The following is a 22595-nucleotide window of genomic DNA, read 5'->3' as shown; positions in this document are numbered from 1 at the left end:
GAAATGTACTTAAGCAGGAGTTTAAGAATCAAACTACACTCTGGGCCAAAATTAGCCGGCCACCTTAAAACTGGGTAATTTTTGATTTCTTATATCTCCTAAACCTGTTGTCCAATTTAATTGATTTTTTTAGTATGTTATAACCTTATTTCTTGGTAATATCTTTATAATAATATTGTTGCTAAACAGGTAAATTTACATTATATACCGGGTGTACGAATCAAACTGTGTTTTTTTCTTAAAGTTTGCATCACCCTGTGGAATATTCTAGCATTTGTAGAATACTGAAATTAAATCGTAACTATAAAATCATGCTTTCTCAACATTTTGTTTTTTTTTATTGATTCGCTTATGTTGGATAATACAAAAGTTAGGTGCTTTAACACCTAGACATGTTTTTTATCAATTTTTATCTCCACGGAACAGTAAAAATCCAATGCATAAAATCTCCGAAGAAAATTCAAATTAACAAAATTTTGGAAATCAGTCTAATTGAAAAAAAATTGGGTATCAATAATGAGTGTTACCGCCTCTAGCCCTTAGGACTTCTTGGAGCTGGTTTGGCAATCCATTCATGATATCGTAGATATCAGATTGGGGAATATTGTGCCACTCCTCTACTGCAGCTGTCTTCAGCTCTTCAAAAAATGCATGGGCTAGTACTCTTGCTGTTACTCGTCTTTTGAGGCTCAATTGGGTTAAGATCGGGACTGTGTGCTGGCTATGGTAGAACTTGAATCCCGACCTCATTAAGGTACTCACGGGTAGATCTTGCTGTATGGCAATGTGCATTGTCATGCATTAGTCTGAAGTTATCACCAATGAATGGTGCAAAAGGCATGACATGGTCTTAGAGAACTTCTTGCACATATACTTGGGCATTCACACTGCCTCTACCGAACACAACAAGATCAGTATGCGCTTCGTAAGAAATACCTTCCCAAATTATTATTGACCCTCCTTGGTAAGGCACTGTTTCGGTTATAGCGCATGCAGCAAACCTTTCATTTTGACACCTATAGACACGTTGGCGTCCATCTGGACCTTTTAGGACTATTCTGCTCTCATCTGAGAACAGTATATTCTTTCATTCCGCTATAGTCCAGTTAGCATATTCTCACGCAAAATGAAGTCTAGCTCTACGGTGTTGTGGGAGAAGTTGTGGTGCGCTAGCTGGACGAAAAACCCTCAATTTATTTCTGACAGTCTTCTTCTAATCGTTTGACTACGCACACTAATGTTTCTCACCTCAAGAAGAGACCTACGAGCTTCAGGAGCGGTGCAAAAGCGATTTCTCAATACTTTAGTGACAATGAAGCGGTCATCTCGAACTGAAGTGCATCGTTTTCAGCCTTGACCTGGCCTGCAGTTGTACGATCCTGTCTCCGGAAATCGTCTGATGGCATCTTGTACCGTAGTTCTGGGTACATCTAGTATACCAGCGATATGACGTTGACTGTAACCAGCATCAACTAAAGCCACTGCCCTAGCAGCATCAGTTGGAACGAGTGGCATTTTTAAAATCGTTCAAGAATTGTTATTAACACGGAAACAGATTTGCAACAATGTTGTACAACGACTATATTTTGCTGGTGAGTTAAATCGTCTGTATTGATGAAAAACATGGCTAGTTGTTAAACTACCTTTCTTTTGTACTATCTAACATAAGCGAATGAATCAAAAAACAAAATGTTGAGAAAACATGAGCCTATAGTTAGGTTTTTATTTCAATATTTTATAAATGCTATAATATTCCACAGAGTGATGTAAAATTTAGGAAAAAAAACAGTTTAATTAGTACACCCGGTATACAATGAAAATGTACCTGTTTAGCAACCATATTATTATAACGATATTGTCAAGGAATAAGGCTATAACATATTAAGATAATCACTTAAATCGGACAACAGGTTTAGGAGATATAAGACATCAAAAATTACCCATTTTTAAGGTGACCGGTTAATTTTGGCCCAGAGTGTAGATGCATTATATTAACCAAAATATCAGAACATCAACCCCCTGGTGCAAGAAAGTTAAATGTTGGAGAGATAGTACAAGTAAGGTATTACCAATGAACTTTTAAAATTTGGCAAGATTGTTAAAGAGTGTGGATTGTTACATTACCAAGCCCAAATTGTCTAAAAGAATGTAACCTTTGTAAATGAACCAGAAGTAATTTGTTATCAGCCACAATATCAAGAACCTCCCCTACATCTTCTGCTGTCTACCGTACATACTTGCTTCCATCTTGAATGGTCGTCCATAATAGTTGGGTCAGTGGGAGCCCAATTGTTCTTAGATCTGACCATATATTGTCTCTCCATCGCATTCGTGGACATCCTAAGAGCCTTCTTCCTGTGGGGGCTTCCTCCCATATTAACTTGGCGAGGCGGTTATTAGGGAGTCTATGGACATGGCCATGGACATCTTAGACGTTGGGATTTATTTATTTTTTATTTATTTAATCTCTTCGACTATATTGCACGCTCTATACATCTGCTTGACCTCAGCATTTGTTCTCATTCGGTATTGATTGCTATTAATGTCGTGATAAGGCCCAAAGATTTTTCTGAGGATTTTCCTCTCAAAACATCTAAGTTTTCTTTCCGTTTTTTAGGCTTTTAGATTTAATAGTATTGTGTTTAGATTGCGGTGTACATACATCTAATTGTATTATTACATTTCTTTCATGCTATTATGATATTCTTTATTTTCTGCCCTTATTTATTTTATTATATTCAATTCGGTCTATTCTCAGGAAAAATTAGAACGTTAGGGAATAAATTAACAATTTTCAAGAATGTTTCATAAATCATATACTACAACAACTCAATTAAAAGTACATCTTATGATTAATAATTTAAAGAAATTGCTTTAATTTTACATTTTTATGCATCGACTAGGTAACTGTCAACTTACATATAAAAGACCATATTTTGACAAAGAAAATGAAGCACAATACAATCGAGTTTAACCTCAAATTAGCTTTAAAGGCGCCAAACTGGTATAATTTTGTTTTCAATTCTGATAGTGTACACTAAATTCAAAAATTGTTATTTTAAAATGGATATTCAAACTATAACCCCACTTCAATTTTCGGAAAACGAAGAAAACTTTTCGGAGTTATTAAAGGATGCAACTTTCAGGAACGAAATACCTTTGTTAAATGTAAATAAATTAGAACATTTGGGAAACTTAAAATTGGTCAGATTTCATGGCATGATTCAAGATATGCATTCTCCTGAGTACTACTTGGAAAAATTTGAAGTAGTGAATGAAAATACAAAAGAGAGTTGCTGGTTTAATGGAAAATACAGGGAGTGTATCAGAGTGAAAGAAAACAAGCAAATTAATTTTCATAACGATTCTAATGTTACTTCTGAAAGGCAGACATTTGTGGTTATATCAATACCAGCAAAAAACAGTTGGGTAAGATCTGTAGAAGAAAAGCATACAATCCAACCTACAAAATATGTTGCTGCAAACATGTCTAGTGGTAAAAGAATTCATGAAGAATGCATGGATGCAGAAGAAATGCTTGGTCCCTCAACTAGCAAAAATTCGGAGAGTAAGAAAATCTGTAGTGAAACAACTCAATCTGTAGAAAATAAACCAGTCTCAAGCCAGAAAAATGATATATTTCCACTTTCAGATACATTGATAAATGATCAAAATCAAGTGTTTCACATTAAATTGTATAAAGATCAAGATAAATTAAAAATCAATGATGTTTGTGAGTTTGTTGGATTTTTAGATATAGATCCATCAACAAATGCAAATATGTGTAATGGTGATATGGAAACAGAAGAGTCAACATGTTTTATACCAAAGATTCACTGTGTACATTTTACAAAATTGAAGCATAATAACCCTTTAGTGAATAGTGAAATAATTCATGCAAGCAAAGACAATTTTAATCCAGTACGTAAAGATTTACTACTTGTGTTAACACAGTTACTTTTAGGGGATTCATTAACTGCAGAATATTTACTTTTACACCTTCTGTCTGAAGTATATTTGAGGAGAGATGGTTTAGCACTTGGAAAATTGTCTTTAAATATATCTAATGTACCTAATCTTCCTAATGTACATTACCCAAGTGAATTATATAAGTTTATAGAAAAACTAGTAACAAAAAGCCTTTATTTTCCTATGACTTTAGAAAATCTAAATGATTTGACTTTTATTCCTAAAAAAGACTATGATCTGAATTATTTGTCTTCAGGTGTGCTTCAGTTAAGTGACAATACTCATTTTATACTTGATGAAATCAAATTAACTCCAGGAAAACTGAATGAATCTGGTTTAAATAATGTCAAAGCGATTTCTTCTGCTATTAAACATCAGACAGTTTCATATGATTTTAAATTTTATCCGTTGGAGTTTCATTGTGATATACCTTTCCTTGTATTATCAGAGGGTAAGTCCATGGTTTATAGTGATGTCCATATTGCTTTACAACCAGACGAAATATGTATTAACACTTTTAAAGAAATAGTTGAAGCTGCTGAACATTTTCTAAAACCTGATTTATTAAATGAGATTAGAAAATATTTAACTCTTGCAAGAATGACTGAGTACATAATTACAGAACAGGTAGAGAATTTCATACAGAATGAGTTTGTGAAAATGCGTCAAAATAGAAGTGAAACTACTGCAGATGATCTACACAATATGCTCATCTTAGCAAGACTAATAGCTATATCAGAGGGGAAATCTGGTTTGGATGAGGCCTCTTGGAAGAAAGCTTCTGATATGGAAGAACAGAGAAGGAATAGAATTAAATAATGTGTAGTTTTTGTTAAGTTTAATAAATATTTGTGGTTTCTTGATCTTTTTAATTAAATACCAAAATAATGTCCTTATAACAAAAATTACAATCACATTAGTATCTATCAGTATCATGGATTTATGCTTTTAGAGTGACAAGTATGACCTTTTGAGAGAATATTTTTACAACTACAACTTTTATAAAAGGTTATTGTCACTCCAAGTGTATTTAGTTTTTTCTCTGTTTCATGTAAGATCTCATTATTCATTTGACTACTGAATGGTAAGGTTTTTTGTGTAAGAGCTCTCTTATCTATAAGTAATTAAGATAAGGATACCATTTATCCCATGATTGGTTTTTACTGTCATTAAGTTATTGTGAAAATAATTAACAAGTAAGATATCTTATTTTATTTACTAATACAAATGGTTGCATGATGTTCCTACTAACTAAACAAAATGAAGGAATTTTAGTGCAAGCCAATCAAGAGAATTGTCAGAGGTCACAAAATTAACAGACCTTATTCGATGCTTGGAAAGCTACAGAGAATCACAAGGGTTAAACTAATATCTTCTGTCGCAGAAGATATTAGTGTGCTCACCACTTACACACAGTACATTCAACCCATTCGGCTTTAACTGCATTCGGTATGCTTTATTGCATACCAAACAATACCACTTATCAGCCTCTGACTGGGAATCAGAACTAAAGACCCTTTTTTAATTCTTTCTTCCCCTTTTATTTTTGTTGATTTTTCTTTACACTTGAATTGACATGTATCTTCTTTCTTCACTTTTTTTTTTTCATAGAAGATTCTTTTTTTTTTCAGTGTATCTGTCAGAACAGTTGATTTTCTTTTGTGTCTATTCACTGTATTTTGTTTCCGCTGAGGTACCTTTGGTAAAGGTTCAATCTTTGAGGGCGAAACATTAATATGAACACCTGAATAACTTAGGATTGGTTTGGTGGCAATTTCCATAGTATGTATTATTTCAGTGATGCTCATATCTAATTCAGGAGTAGAATCTAATAGTTCCAGATTTTCAAGATCTGATGTTAAATTTTCCTTGTTACGTTTGCTTCTAATTATTCGACATTGATAAAGACTTACATATCTTATGTCTTCGGCGCAAAGACATTGTCTTAAAATATATATAGAAGATTTAAATCCATCCATTATATTTGCAGGGATATCATATACTGCTTAACTATACCAATCATATACTGGCATCATCTTCCCAGTGTTATTACGCATCCATGCTATCTATGCCCTGTTCACATAGTTCTTAAACGGACCATAAACTCCAACATCTAAGTCTAATCATAACTAACATGTGAGTAACACTAATATTCACATGTTAGTTATGATTATCAAGTAAGAAAAGAGCTGGTTGTTCATTGGTGGGTTTAGAATGCTTGGTAAAATGGTCCATAAAAGTAACAAATTCTTTGTCTGTCGTCCACACTGAAAAATTGCCTACCGCAATGCAGTCTGGAGCTCAACCTCGAACAATCATATTAAAATATTTAAGTTGTGAAAAAACAAATATCAGCAATAAAATTGCCAGCTGTATTACAGGCGCACGCAACTGTTACAAGGGTTCCTCTTTCAGCGGATGTGATCGCACTTACTTGCTTTTGCCCTCAATCAGCTACTATCTTTTTAGGCCTTTGAACAGTTGTGACTTCTGTTTTGTCAATATTCCAAATACGAGAAACGCTAAAACCGTACTTTTGGAGAAGTCCTTGGTATATTTTTAAAAATACATCAATGTTAGTCCTATTGAAAGATGTTGCTCAACTTAATGACGTGGCTTCCGGTATTCTTAGAGATAAATGTGGATTTCTACCCATACAATTTTGGAGCCAATATGGACCAGCTGTGTAATTTTGATGCAAAGAAAAAGAAAGTAGCTTAGTCTTGTTATTAATTATAAAAATTTTATTCTTTGTTAGAATATCACATTATGCTGTAATGGGGTGGGGTGTCACATATTCTCCTTGAATCTCACCTGGTAAAATAAAGTCGGGACAAAAAAATAATACATATATTTACAATAACAGAAAACTATGGTCAATTTGTGTGCATTCAGTTAACCGCGTATAAATAATACTATTTCAACTAAAATAGATCCTGTACAGATACCATATTTATCCTCAGACAAATAACGGAAAAGTCATCTAAGGTCTGATGATCCAGTCTTCTGTGCGCGTTCGTTATAATTATTTATGATCAGATTAATTTGTCATGTAAAGGTATCCTTTATTTATGATAATCTTTTTTTAGCACAAAATTTTCTTCTAAACAATTTGTATCATCTGAGCAGAGTGCATCAGAGGAAGATAATCAGTTTGATGAAGAATTGAGCAAAATATATGAAGACTTATCCATTCAAAACATTACTGCTAAATCAGAAGTAAGTATATGTTAAATCATCTTAAATCAAATACTTAAAACTATTGTTTTCTGGATTCAAAATAAAGCGTTCTTAATAAAAATTTACTATAGGATTTACGAAAGCTTTTTAAGACACAAAGGGTTATGGACAAACATAGCGATAGGTAAAAGTGTTTTAGGAACGGGTCAAAAATTAAAAGGAAAAATTCCATGTTAGAAATCTTTCTCTTTTCCAAATATATTCAAAATGGTTGTCTTTTAAATGCAGGACTACAATAAAACGGATTATGGCGTAAGCGCTATAATTTTGATCTTTACTGCCTTTATAGTGAACTTGTTTTGGTACGTTCATCAAAATAAACAGGCTGCTGTGGCTAGAACACTTAGAGAGAATGAACGAAATGGAACCGTCGAAAAACACATTTATAATCAAAGACCGGATGGAGCGAGGAGAAGAGGCAGGCCTAGAGCACGATTTAAGGACCAAGTAGTAGAGGACTAACGAGTGTTAAAGTACTAATTTGGAGAAACAAGGCGAAAGAAAGGAAGGAATGGACGCTGATCCTAGAATAGGCCAAGACAGTTATAAACGGCTCGTTTAATTTTTTTTAATTGCACATTTTTATTCATAATTTTTTTGTTTTTCACAATTTTATTTTTACATAACATAACAAATTTCGATTTTTTGTATATAAAAATGATGCTCTAACTTTCTAACAATGCTTTTACATATTTTAATTTAAATGTTGTAGTATGACGAGCTATATATCTTTTATCTTGTGTCCATATCAGTTCAATAGGGTTCAGTTGGCAGTGATAGGGAGGAAGACGCATAACATCAATATCATGTGTTTTTCCAATTTTACAATTTGTAACAATTCAATCCATACAGATTTTTCTGGAAAACTTATATTTCTGTCTGGTGATATCCTGTTTCTTCCAAGAAAGATTTGGCAGACGTTCAATTTGACGGGAATGGTAACTAGCGTTATCCATTACTACAACCGAACCTTTTGATTCCTGACAGTTCTATCATATGCTGAAAATATTCTTTAAAAACATCTCTGTTCATATATTCAGGGTAGTCTCCTGTTTTTTTAGATTAAAATATAAAAGAACAACCTTCTAAACACCCGTTATCACTTCTAATACGTGTTATTATTAGGTGTCGTCCCTTTTGCGGAAGCAGCCTTCTGCAGACAATCCATCCAAAAAAGCATGTGAAGATTGAACGTTTGAGAACTGCCATATTGTACCCACAGTGAAACCCTGATTTACCCAAGTTTCGTCTAAATAAAATATTGGTTTACCTTCTGCACGTAATTTAAAAAATGGTTCCAAGGTATCTCCGTCCCCAACAAACAATTTTATCACTATCAATAATAGTTGTTTTCTATGATGTTTTGTTTAGTCTAGTCTAATTTAGTCTGTCCCATTTTAGGGAGATATGGATCTTCATTGATGGCAGATCTTTTCTTCTTATTCCGCTTTTATTTTATTCAGTAAATTTAACTTTTTTTGCCTCCTGCATTGTCGTTTGGAGGTTTTACAACTTGACTTTTTAATTCACTTCGAATTTTATATATCGTTGATTTGCTTACACCTGTCATATTACTTGTCTTTTCAAAATTATCAACACGGGCATATACTAGTTCGCTCCGGCGGTCAGATTTTAATACCTTACAGAAAAGGGTTACAGTTAAATTCGCTCCAACCGTATATTTCCTAGAAAAGATAGTTTAAAATGCCGTTAGTAGGCACACCATGAATAATAATGAATAGCCAGGGTCAGCGTAAATAGAGAATGTTGTCTTCATAGAGCAGGTACTTTGATACATTTTATTAATCAAATTTTTAATAAATATTTGTCAAACTTTGTCAAACCTAAATACAAAACTACTTCTTACTTAAAATTTTATAACGATATCATCACTAAAGTATTAGGATGTTAAAGCTCATATTCCCTTGTTCAATATTTGATTGGGTTTTAGGGGTGGTGCATATCTCAATATTATTACTTTAGTTACGGTTTGAATGTCTTTAGTACATCATGGAGAAATTTGAAATAAGTGAAATGTTAAGCGAAAAGGGCAAGTCTATGCTAGTTATTGACAAGTATAACTTCCATAAAATGCTTGATAATAATATCAAACGGCAGTGTGTAGAAAGAAGTTGCAAATCATTTGTTAAAACTCTAAATATTTGTAAGAAACATACTACTACTCAATTTGTTACTTATTAATATTGATACTGTTTTGCACAATCCTCCCACACGTAACTATACTTGAAAATATTTACTTTTGCTCACAAAAACAATAAAATTATCATTACTTCCGGCAAAGGCGGGGAATGGTCATATATCTCCGTCAAATGCAGTACCAACGTAGCATGGCTACCTAGGTACGATGATTACTGGGTGCTTAGCGTACTAGACGCATATTGACTGTGGCGCAAGGTACAACAGTCTCCCCTAATATGGGCACCCAAACCTGAAACTTCCCGATCTTACGATTTTATTACTCTTCGCGATTGCGAAAACACTATAACGGAGCTATGCTGTTATTTGTATGATTTATTTATTGATATTTGGATTTTATGTGATTTGTGTTAATTTCTAAAATTTATTTTCTAGAACGAACACGAAGGCGTCAGCTGTTACTGCAGCGCATCTCACACAGACAATCTTTCGACTGATGAACACGAAAGTTTACGTGAAATACATAATCCTCCTCCGCCGAAAGGAATTCAACAAAGCGACAGCGGTACAGATCTGACTGAACAATTAATACATGACTTTGATTCCGACTGGCAAAAATTTTGGTCATTGAACGGGGAAAAGCTCATATGGGAATCCTGGATTGACAAATACAGCCAATACATTAACCCTGAATACCTCCCCTATGCTCAGAAAAAGGTGGGAGAGAATTATAACCTGTTAGGTAAGTGTATTCCATAGTGTAAGGTACTTATCTAAAAATTACAAAAGTAAAATTAATATAAATACAGATCGCATTGTTTTATTGACCATACAACACAATGGCAATCGCTGTGACATGTTACACGTTTCCACCTCTATATTCATTTCACAGTAATGTAAAATAATTAATAAAATTCGATACGCGAAGTAATTGACTTATTTATTGTTGCCTTCGAAAATAGACCCCCACCAAGTGTTAAAACAGTTAAAAATGCTATTAAACATTTTCAAACTTCGGGATGTGTAAACAGCTGTAAAAAGTGTCATGAAGATAACGAACCACGTGTTAGACCTGTCGATGAGGAGCGTCAAAACAGGGATATTGATATTTGTGCTTTTGTGGAAACTAGTGAACGGAAGTTAACGTGAATGCTCGAACTGTCCAGCGAGTTCTCAAAAGGAATGGGTATCACTGTTTTAAGATACAAGTTGTATCATACAACCAACACAAGAACTGTTTCCGAAAGATAACTTTAGGCGTATGGAGTTTTGTGAATTTATGTTAGATAAACAGAATGAAAATGTACACTTTTTAAAAAATATTTTATTTTCTGACGAATCTTCATTTTCATTACATAAAAAACACAATCTATCCGTTGCAATGTATTATACTCGGAAAAATAAGCACCTCAGTGTTGCAGTGCGAACGCAGCATCCGCAAAAGTTAAATGTTTGGACTGGGATGTTAGGCAACCATATTGTCGGTCCATTTTTTATCGATGGAAACCTAAACGTGCCCAAATATTTACAACTTTTACAGAATGAGATCATTCCGGCAGTTCGACTCCTTCCCGTTAATTTTCAGGAGGTTTATTTCCAACAGGATGGGTGTTTGGCTCACAACTCTAGAGCAACTATTGACTTCCTCAATCAAACGTTTCCTGATCGACTGATAGATACACGTGGTACAATTAAATGGCCCGCTAGATCCTCTGACTTAGCGTCTAACGATTTCTTTTTTTGGGGTTTTCTCAAAGAAAACATTTATAGGCATCAGTTTGAAAAGGCCACAAACCTAGTAGAATTAAGAGCAAAAATACTTCATTTCTCTGCAAGCATTACACCAGCCCTACTCCAAAACATGAGGAGAAATCTGTATGACAGATTTGGTTACTGTTTAGCACAAGGAGGTGGAATATTCGAGCCCTTAATTCATTAATCTGCTTTCCTAATTTTTATTTTTTGTTAGGTACATTTTACGAAGTTTGTAGGTTCTTAATTAGGTAGTATTTTTTATGTTTAAGTTTGGAAGAATTTTATTGTTTTTTTTTCATTTAAAAGTACAAAACGATTCTTATTCTGATTTTTTTCTTCTTTCTTGTCTTATTGTTATAAGCTTTGTCCATAAAATTTCTACAATTTTCAGTGACAATAAAGTATATTACTTATTTACTTATATTTACGTATTTGTATACTACGTATTCGCTCCATGCGTGACCATAGTAGGGGTACTTTGAAACGATGTCAGCGTGCGTAGCGGCGAAATATGACACAATTGGACCTACCTTTTTACGCATAAATTTTATCAAAAATGTGTGAAAATACATATTGCGTATTTAATTGTGCTAATAATAGCAAAAATAGTAAGTGTAGTTTTTATAGGTTCCCAAAGATTACATATAAATTAGAGAAAAGAAAAAGATGGATCCGTGCTATTAATATGAAAAAGTAAATATCACATAACTTCATTTTTATGCAATTGAAATAGGAAAAATTTAAATAATTTACCTTAAATGATATTTTTTAAGGCTTCAAGCTAACTGCAGAGTGCCTGATGACTTTAGCTTTTATATCATAACTTTTACTATTACTGTTTTTAAATATATGTGAAAAACGTGAAATAAACGTGAAAAACTTGATTTGCCAGTACTAGATTTTTCCCTTTCTTTTCCGTTTATGGTTGAAAAGAAATATGATGAATTTTGAGAAACCCAGTTTTTAATACTACATTTATTTTGTACATAAAATGCAAAAATATAATTAAAAAGTTAATTATTAATAATTGTCAATTTCTCATGTATTTAACAATGTCAAACATATGTCATATATTTAACCTGAAAATTGGTAGGTCCAAAACTGTCAGATGAAGGCGGTAGGTGTCGCGTCAGTCACGCACGGAGCGAATACAAATACGTAAATACGTATTTGTATTGCTATTAAGGCTAAAAATAAACAAAAAATTAGTTTTAGAGCATTATAATAAATATACTCTAGCGATGGGATTGCAATTAATTCCTATGGTCAGCAAAACAATGTCGTTATCTGTATAAACACAGTACTACATCTAATCTTAAAAAATACATATTCGCGACACAGATAGAAGCAAAGGAACTTCTCGAAGTAGGCTACATAAAAACCTAACTATTTAGTTATTCGTAATTAAATTACTTGCATAATTTTAAAAACAATTTAGAGTACATACTGACTATATTTTTATTTTTAAAATTTCTTTTCTTTTAGTTGAAAACGTTGCTGACGACACGTTCGTATATAAACCCAAAAAGTTCACATTTAACGAGAAAGAACTTCAAAGTTTTAGTTCAGAATTGCAACAAGCATGTTTGAAACCCATCGACAAATGTCAAGAACCATCTAAAAAAGAAATTAACTCCAGGAATCACATGCTTTTGCGTACCTTATCGGGCAGTGACGAGAAAATATCTGGGGAAATATCAGAAGGTTGGTATTGGGAATACAAAAATCTTATAATAGTGGTGTTGCAGTTTATTTTCAATAACATGAAATAGACTGTGGCATGTGATATAAAAGGTTCTAAAACTGTTTTCTTGTGGCATGTCAAGTTAAATATTATGTTTATAGAGTAAAGTTCATCACACAATTGATTATAATGAAAATTACATTTTATAATAATTATTGTTGTTTGGCGGTTGTTTTCCAAATTGACAGGTGATTTACTTGGCCTAAGACCAATTGATTTGTGATTCTGTTGTAAATTTTCTACGATTGTAGTGTTACTAAGGTAAATGCATACCCTGTTGTTGGAGAGTCTGGACGCGATGATGATATTTTTTGGTTGTACTAAAATTCCTATTGTTGTTATATATTGTTCGTTTATTTTTGTATCTGGTACTGATTATATAATAACTGCTTATGATTTAGATGGTAAATTGAAATTCCTTATAGCGTTGGAGTAGATTAATGTTGTAGATGAGATTGATGTTAAAGCTGTTGATAATTGTTTGGTGACTGCTGTATTAATTTCTAATTTGCTCCATCCATCCATCCAATGGCGCTACAGCCCAAATCGGGCCTTGGCCTCCTTCAACAAGCTTCTCCAATCATCTCGATTTACCGCTGTTCTTTTCCATGAACGCGTTCCCAGGCAGTTCCTGGCATCCTCATCGACTTTATCTTCCCATCTCTTTTTAGGTCTTCCAACAGGTCTTTTTCCCTGCATTCTTGCATTTAATAATTTTCTGGGGATTCTATTCTCATGCATGCGGACCACGTGCCCTGTCCATCGTAATCTCGGCAGTTTAGTATGTTGTGCTAGAGTTGGTTCGCTATATTGCTCGTATATTTCTCTATTATACCTAATTCGCCAGTTGTTGTTTTCACTTATTGGGCCCAGCATCCTGCGTAATATTTTTCTTTCAAACACATCTAATGCATTGGCAGATTTCTGTGTCACCACCCATGTTTCACAACCATAACTTACTATGGGCCTGATTATTGTTTTATAGACCCGGAGTTTTGTTTTCCGGTGTACGTCTCGCGATTTGAATATGTGGCCCATCGCGAAATAGGCGTTATTTGCCAGCACAAGCCTTCTATTTATTTCCGTTTCTTCTTCATTGCTTGCGACCAGATCCATTCCTAGGTATGTGAATCTATTTACATGTTCTATATCGTCAATAAAGTGTTGTTGCACCGGTCTATTTGATCTGGTTTGTATGAGTAGTTTTGTTTTATTTGTATTTATTGCTAGCCCTACTGCTTCTGCACTCTGTTTCAACTCAACGTAGGTTTCCTAACATAGGTCAACCGTCTAATTACATATTCAAGAACAAGATTAAAGAGCGTTGGAGCTAGTCCGTCGCCTTGTTTCAGTCCTTGCGTTATCGTAAACGCATCAGTGATCTGTCCCTGAATACATACCTGTGCTTCTGTTTCTGTCATTGTCATTTGCACTAGTCGTATTAATTTTGATGGTATGCCAAATTCTTTCAATATATTAGGTAGAATTGTTCTATCTATTGAATCATAGGCTTGTTTAAAATCTACAAAGAGATTGTAAACGTCCATGTCATATTCCCATGCTTTGGCTAGTATTTGTTTAACTGTAAATAGTTGGTCAATGGTAGATCTATTTTGCCTAAACCCTGCTTGATATTCCCCGATGATTTTTTCCGTGAGAGGTTGTAGTCTTCGATTAATGATGTTTGTGAGTATTTTGTATCCCGAACAAAGTAAAGAGATGCCTCTATAATTCTGACACAACAGTTTGTCTCCTTTTTTATGAATAGGGCAGATTATACTTTTCTTCCATTGTTGGGGAATTTCTTCTTCTATCCATATCTCTCGTATTAGCTGGTACATCTGTTGTGTCAAATTCCTTCCTTCTTGCTTGAGTAGTTCTGCCGGTATTTTATCTAATTTGCTATCTACTTTTAATTTTTATTTTCTTAATTTGCAAGTTTTCGAGTAAGAGCCGCACTGATTTTTGACAATTAGTTTGACTTACAGGCTTTTTTAAAAAATAAAAATGGATCCTTTTTTATGTCAATGCCATATATTTCAAATGGTTTTATAAGGATTGAATAGAAACTGTACTTACAATGTTTCTTCTCTCTATTTAGACAAACACTTTAATTTCAAACTTAGTAATAAACATGTTTTTAATAGTTGGCATAAACCAACAAAAAAAATTTTTAATCGGAGCTGAAATTATTGACAGTTCTCTCATAAAAATATTTTGACAGTTCTCCGCCTGTTTCTCTCATGACTATAACGTCACAATGGGCGGGGCTTAGAAAACATTTTCAAACAAATCTGTTTTAGGTGTATTTCTCCCATAAGGAGTTGAAAATATTGATTTTTTTAATCGTTTAAAGAATAAATAAGAACTTTTGGTTATGAACATTCATTTTGTGAGATTGGTATTATTTGTTGTTCGTGAATTTGTGAAGTAAGAATATCAAAGTATTAAGATATTTACTCCTAAAATTCATATTTTAAGGTTATGTTAGGTTTTGTTTAAAACTTTAATTGTTTTTTTTCTCTATTTCAGGATATTTTGTTGTTGTTTTTATCAGGGTTATTTTATTGTAAATCAATAATTTTAGCCTAACATACAAATACCACAATTACATTTTAAATTATCATTAAAAATCGTGACAGATACATAGTATAAATCTGAAAAGACAATCACAGAATATCTGAAATATAAGCAATATTAAAACAAACTAACAACTACTCTACCTCATGAGCTTTATCCACTTCTGTCTCACTGAATTTTAGAAGGGAATACAAAAAACTTGCATGTTTTTTGTTCACTGTAATGTTTACTTGGAGCTTGGAGCAAAGCACACACCCATTTTATTAACTACATAACCAATATCTAGTCTTGTTATGGGATAAAATTACTGGCACCTAAAAAAGAATAAAACGTTAATTTAAATATTTTTCAACTTCGTAAATAAATTCAATGGTTTATTGATTAATTTTGAAATAACCTGATAAATACAACAACAAAATACCTTGAAATAAAGAAAAAACAATTAAAGTTTTAAACAAAACATAAAATATTGTTCTGAAGCTATTTTCTTGTGGCATTTTAAAGTAATTACTATTTAAGTGGGAATAAGCCACAATTAAAGGTTAAAGTAAGTTTATTGACGTTTCAATTTCCACTTCGGAAATCGTTCTCAAAATACAAACATTAGTAAATTAAATAAATTTTGTTTTTTTGTTACTTGGTGAAAAATTCTTCTAATAATTTAATTTTATGTGACTCATTTATATTGACAATTCAGACATACATTATACATTTTAAAGTAGACGACTTTAAAATGATAGTGCCAATATTGTTGAGTGGCGTTCCTGGGACGACTTTACTTGCAAAATAGTTCATTCAATTACATGAAATCAACTTTAACTTTAGAATATCCGTCAGAAAAAATCATAGCATGTAATTCGTCTTTTAAAAAGACAACCACATGCCATTATGACAGTAAAATTCTCCTGTTAGTGATTTCATGGTAAATTATGAGGGAAAAACCAGGAAAAAACCGCATAATACTATCCCGACATGATAAGAATTTGGTCGTACATTTACTTTACTCTCAATAAACACAAAATTCTGATTTTATATGTTTGTTATTTAAAAAACATAAATGATGTATCCTCGATATGTTACTGACTTACTAATATTGGCATTTTCCTTTTAATAACTTCCTATTTTAATATGGGTAACCAGATCCTACTACATTCTGCCGAGGAATTTGCGTCACAATTGATCTCATTGAGCATAATTAAATTCGCTTCTTTGATATTTTTCTTTTTACCATCAGTTTATCTTATGACTATACTTGAATCATTCCATTGAACCCTATGTTCATCATCGCATGCGTGTTTACATATTTGAGATCTATCAAATTCTCTATTTTTAATATAAGATTGATGTTCACTTATTCTAACATTTAATGGCCTTGATGTATCACCTAAATAAAACTGATCGCATTCAAAAGGTATTTTATAAATACAATTCTTTGTACTCTCTTCTTGTTCATTGTAAGGTTTGGTTTTAGACAAAATAGATCTTAATGTATTTGTTGTTTTGAATGTTGTTGAAATGTTGAATTTATTTCCTATCCTTTTAAGTTTTTCTGATAATCCTTTTATGTATGGTATTGTTATTTTCCTCTTATTATTCCTTGTGCATGCTGTAGAATCTCGTTCTAAGTTGTTTTGTTCTATTCGGTCGATTGTTGAAAATTCCGTATTTATAAACGATAAAGGATAATCATTTTTTATTAAAAGAGATGTTAACAAATGTTTTTCCTCCAAGAACGAATTTTCGTTAGAACAAGTAGTTTTGGCTCTATCATATAAGGATTTAATGATTCCCTTTTTAATATTAATATTGTGATTTGATTTGAAATTTGAATATCTGTTGGTGTGTGTTGGTTTTCTATACACCTGAGTCTCATATCCAGTATCGTTCTTAGATATTAAAACATCTCTTCTTTATCGTTTATATCATTCAGGAATGTGTCCAACAACTCTGATCCATGAGGCCATATTGAGAATACATAATCTAGATATCTCCACCATACTGTGGGTTTTAAATTTTGTTTAGAAATAATATTTGTTTCAAAATCTTCCTTAAATATATTGGCTAGTAATGGAGATAAACTAGAGCCCATTGCTAGATCAAAATTTTTTTTATAGAATTCATTATTTAGTTGAAAATATGTATTATCATTACATAATGTTAATAATTCTATTATAGCTGATATTTTTAGTCTTGTTCTAGTTACCAATGTATCATGACTCTCTAATTTTGTCTTGACTATATTTAAAGTCTTATCTAATGGCACATTCGTAAATAAACTATTTATATCAAAACTTGCCAAAATATTAATTGAATTAAATTCAATATTTTATAATTTATTTAAAAAATGTTGTGTATTTTTTATAAATGTGTCATTTTTATTTGCAAGTGGTTGTATAATATTTAATAAAAATTTTGATAGTTCACTACAAGGAGAATTCATGGTACTACAAATGGGTCCAAAGGTCGCGGCATATTATCATGCACGTATAGTTTTCGGCACGTAGCGTTTCGAGTCAAGCAATCGGACTGCATGTTCACGTTTTCATACATAGAACGTTTCAGTTTGGCTCTTCTACTTAACGATGAAGAAAGAAAAACTGTAGTAAAAAGAAGGTTTGAAGTACATCCAATGCTAAGAGCAAGGAAAAAGGAAGGTGAATACTGGACTTTATACAAAGAATTAATTGATGACGATGAAAAATATTATGGACATTTTAGAATGAATAGGATTCAGTTTGAATATATTTTAAATTTAATTACACCTTTAGTTAAAAAACAAAATACTACATTTAACGAAGCCATACATATCAAACCAAAAAGTATTTTTAAAAAAGAAAAGGTATCACTTCCGTGCAAAAGTCCTAATTGTTTATCACTTTAGTATTTAATTGTCACAAAGCAATGAAAACACATTGCATCGATGACAAAATAGCCTCGAAAATTATTTTTTCAAATACTCTGTATCAAAATCAAACAAATACCTAAATAAACAACGAGGGGAAAATGACGGACATCTAATTCACATTATCCGTATCAACCGGTTACGACTCGTTACGTAGCCGTCGGCATCAGTAAAATATTGTTTTCGAATATACTGAACGGAAACGTTAGGTGTCTGAAACACTACGTTCCTGACAGTGTGAATTGTTCATATTTAAAACCATTTAAATTATATTTTTCGGAAACTAAACACTACGTGCTGGAAACGCAACGTGCATGATAATATGCCACGACCTTAAGTGGTATATTCGTTTTATGAACTTTCGGTACTCCATAAAAATGAGGGGTCTTACTGTAATGAGGTGTAATTAATCTTCTTTGATAACAATCTTTAAACTTGAATAAAGGATTTCCATGACTATTATGATCGACTAATCTGTCAAATCTACTTTTCTTAGTTCTTCGTCTTTTGTAGTTGGTTCATCTATAATGATGATCTTATTTTTTCTAGGTTGGAATCCGCTCTCCCCTTCCAGTGTAGATGAAGAAACAGAAGCGGAACGACTGTTAACTTCAAGGTGTTGTTCGCGAACGAGCAGCTCTCTGAGAACCATCGATTCGATCACCAATGTTACTCGCATGACCGTTTCTTCCATAGACCTAAGCAACAGTACTCCTAGTTCAGATAGTTTTTCCTCCGTTAGTTCCGTCAATAGCTCAGTAAGTTCGGAAGAATCCGAAGAAGACTACCAACATCAATGGAACCATTTGTGGAAAAAACACTACGAAGATCAATACTTAGAACAATACAATAAGTTTATACAGTCTGTGATCGGGATTGTCACCGTAGGTAAATAATTATTTTTATAACGTTTATACTTTGACTGTATGCCGTTGGCTAGGGAATAACCTCAGAGGTTATGTTTGTAAAATAAAAAAACCCCTTTTCCTATAAAAAATAATTCCTCAAGCACTAAAATGTATTGTATTCAATAACCACGGTTTTCTTAGACATACCAACTGTTATTCAAATAGGTATGTGTATTTTTTAGATAAACCTAAGGACCTTAACAGAACTGATACTCTAGGACCACTTCCAGATAATAAAAGCTTCAACAAAATGTCGACAGAATCAAAATCCGTAGAGACCGACGAGCAAGAACAAAATATTTCACAATGTGATTCGTCGAGCGAAGAAAGTGAAGAGGAAAATACGATTTTTAAAGAAATGGTCGCAATGGGATTACCAACAGCATTTGGATCTAGCAACTGGAACAAAAATCAAGACTTTGTCGAATCAGATAGCAAAGGGTAAGTATGTATTAAGTCATTTTCTTAATTTCTTACTCCTTTACTCCATTTTTCGGAAAGATATTTTATCTCTGTAATAAGTCTCAGTTTGAAAGGACTGAACTATTAGATCTTCCGTATGTCTAGTACAATTTTGATATTTTTCTGTCTTTATATTTTCTGTCGATTTTTTTCATAAACTAAGATCACTAGCACCACCTGTTGTTTTTGGATACATGCTTTTCATGGTATTTTTTTGCTATACCCCAAACCAACTCAATTGCATTGTATCGGCAATGGTAGGGAGAAAATCAAAGAACTTCATGGCCATATTTAAGAGTCATTTGGTCAGTGGAAAATTTTTTGTTGTGTTAACAACGCCTTTAGTTCCTCTTTTGCCCAGCCGCGGAAAAAATGTCTCTTCTAATTTTGAGTCACGCCATTACAGACGTTAAACAGCAGTAAGATCGCTCATTTCTGGTCAACCCGCACCCTGCTCAATTCCCGGAAGACTTTCATCACCGTATCAACCTGGCGCCTGTTTTTTTCTGAAGCCTTACTCAAAATTGCACGTCTTCATCCAGCTTGCTCCACAATTGTCTCCAGTATCACCTGATCATGTCTAGTCTACCAGCTTCTTTGCCTCTTGCCCTCGTGGCCTGTCTTCTGAGGGAACTACTAATAAGGTATTTTTATCCTTTAATCTCAACTGCCCGTACAGTTCCTCATGGTTTCTCTTATCATTGATTCGATTCCTTCTGTCGATGACGATTGGCATCTTCCCCTCTTATTATTCATCTAGAGTACTCATCAAACGCTAGCTAATCCGTACTGTCTCCACATCTGTTTTGCAACCTTGATGGTAGTCCCTACAAAGACCATCGAACAGCCAATGTTTCGTAGCTGTGTCATCCGACAGTATGGCCTAGTATCTTCACTTTCCGGACTGCATTATGTGTGGCGCAGGTGATATCGATATACGAACGCGAATTTCCCGTACGAATGTTGGCTCCTGGCCAGTGTTTAAGACAACTAGATCTAGAGTCCCTATCCATTCCATAAGTTTTTGTCCACGAGCGTCTGTTACCAGGAAACCCCACTCAGCTGCGTTGACGTTGAAACCGTCCAGCACTACACACCCGCTTCACATTAATTATCTTATTCAACTAGTTTACTTTTATAATTATCTACTGTACAATTCGGTGTAATTGGGCATCAGGACATGGATGATTTGTAAAAGTGGGTGTTGTATGATAGTTGGAAGTATGTACTATCAGGCAGACACAGGCTAGAAATTTGGAGAGTGAAGAGAGAACATATGCTCCAATTAGTCGCTGTTTACGGCAAGCAGAAGAAGACCGGCCTCTTTACGGGAGAAGCTCAGGCAACTTTTTGTCTTATTGATTTAAAGTTTCACTAATGCATCGCAGTCTTTAGATTCACTTGTATCTTCTTAACTGGACTAAACTGAATTGGTACTACAAGAGGTATTTAATGCATATTTCGCTCATTTAATTTATATGTCCAATATATTCATATATCCATAGTTTTTTTCTAAATTCCGAATATAGTACCAATAATTCTGCTAGTGTTATTGTATATTTGCTTTGAAATACTCTTATTTTGCCTTGGATACAATTCAATAAATATATTTAATTAATTGTAATTATTTACAGAGCAAAAGGAAACTCAGACTTCAACTCTTGCAGAAACAGAGTCAAGGCGGCCTTTAATTTGATCGGAATGGAATTTCAAGAGCCCCCAGAGGAGTTAATGTCAGGTGAAGTAAACTACAAGATGAAGCACATAAGGCAACAGAACAGGCATTTAAAATTACGACCAGAAGCTAAAAAGGCGAAACATTTTATTTTCGATGACGATGGAAATATGTATTCCAAAGAAGACAATGAGGTAATAATTTAGATAGAAATTATCAAGAACTCATTTATAAACTTTTCAAATAATACTTTTGAATCATTTTATTATTAGTTTCAATTTGTTCAAAAAAATATTTTGTAGGTGGTAAACCACAGCATATTATCTGAAAGTTCCGACAACGAGTTGAGTTCGTGCGAAGAAGAAGCGATCGTTACTGAAGTATCAGTTTCCCCTACGATGGAGGAGAAGACTGAGGAAGTGCAGACCACTAAAAGAAAAAGAAGGAAAAGAAAACAACCGATCCTTCCACCTGAGATAAAAAATAATACCAAGTTGCGAAAATATTGGCGTAAGAGGTTCAGTTTGTTCAGCAAGTTCGATATGGGAATTAAACTGGACGAAGGTGAGTGGATATAAAGATAGTACAAAATATACATAGTTGAATATATGTTTTCAGAAAGTTGGTATTCCGTAACGCCCGAAATAGTTGCGAAACGCACTGCTGAGCGATGCCAGTGTGATATAATCATCGATGCCTTTTGCGGAGCCGGAGGTAACGCTATTCAATTCGCGTTAAAATGTAAAAAAGGTAATCTTAAATTTGTTTATTAAAAAATCATACTATATGCACTGGTTCCTATAAGAATCATGCCGTGTTTGAAGCTTTCTAGATATAACTATTATATTGGGTTAGTATATCCTCATCATTTTTTATTGAATTGTGTCCGCTTTTTTTTTATTTGTCCCTTTAAGGAAAATATTAAAAGGGACTATTGATAAAGGAAATATTGATTATTAATTTTATAATTGTCGTATTTTCTTTAAAAAGAAACACTATGTTATATATATATATATATATATATATATATATATATATATATATATATATATATATATATATATATATATATATATATATATATATATATATATATATATATATCGAGAAAAGCAGTACGACCGTCAATCCAATATAAACTAAGGAACACTCGAAGAGTGGTGGGTTTTTCGGTCAAAGTACTTTATTCAAATCAATACCTCT

At 33.1% G+C, this 22595-nt stretch overlaps 2 protein-coding genes across 2 annotated transcripts in view; both read left to right on the top strand.

Moving 5' to 3' along the window:
- The window catches only part of Tgs1 (Trimethylguanosine synthase 1), a 52077-nt gene that overhangs the window by 3697 nt on the left and 25785 nt on the right, over window positions 1-22595 (top strand). The window contains exons 2-9 of the mRNA XM_072529214.1: window positions 7059-7188; window positions 9802-10108; window positions 12607-12825; window positions 18897-19235; window positions 19438-19696; window positions 21352-21586; window positions 21695-21956; window positions 22011-22142. Of these exons, the coding sequence (XP_072385315.1) occupies window positions 7059-7188; window positions 9802-10108; window positions 12607-12825; window positions 18897-19235; window positions 19438-19696; window positions 21352-21586; window positions 21695-21956; window positions 22011-22142 (1883 nt within the window). The remainder of the gene's footprint in view (window positions 1-7058; window positions 7189-9801; window positions 10109-12606; window positions 12826-18896; window positions 19236-19437; window positions 19697-21351; window positions 21587-21694; window positions 21957-22010; window positions 22143-22595) is intronic.
- LOC140438183 (mini-chromosome maintenance complex-binding protein) lies at window positions 2982-4828 on the top strand. Its single transcript, XM_072527893.1, has one exon. It carries the CDS (start codon window positions 3064-3066, stop codon window positions 4786-4788), a length of 1725 nt encoding a protein of 574 aa, XP_072383994.1. The 5' UTR covers window positions 2982-3063; the 3' UTR covers window positions 4789-4828.

This window comes from Diabrotica undecimpunctata, chromosome 4 (genome assembly GCF_040954645.1).
Source record: "Diabrotica undecimpunctata isolate CICGRU chromosome 4, icDiaUnde3, whole genome shotgun sequence".
Taxonomy (NCBI): domain Eukaryota; kingdom Metazoa; phylum Arthropoda; class Insecta; order Coleoptera; family Chrysomelidae; genus Diabrotica; species Diabrotica undecimpunctata.
Note: the sequence above shows the minus strand (reverse complement) of the source record. Positions and strands in the feature narration are given on the sequence as shown.

Coding starts and splice junctions, on each gene's coding strand:
- LOC140438183 (XM_072527893.1), top strand. CDS start 3,064: ATGGATATTCAAACTATAACCCCACTTCAATTTTCGGAAAACGAAGAA.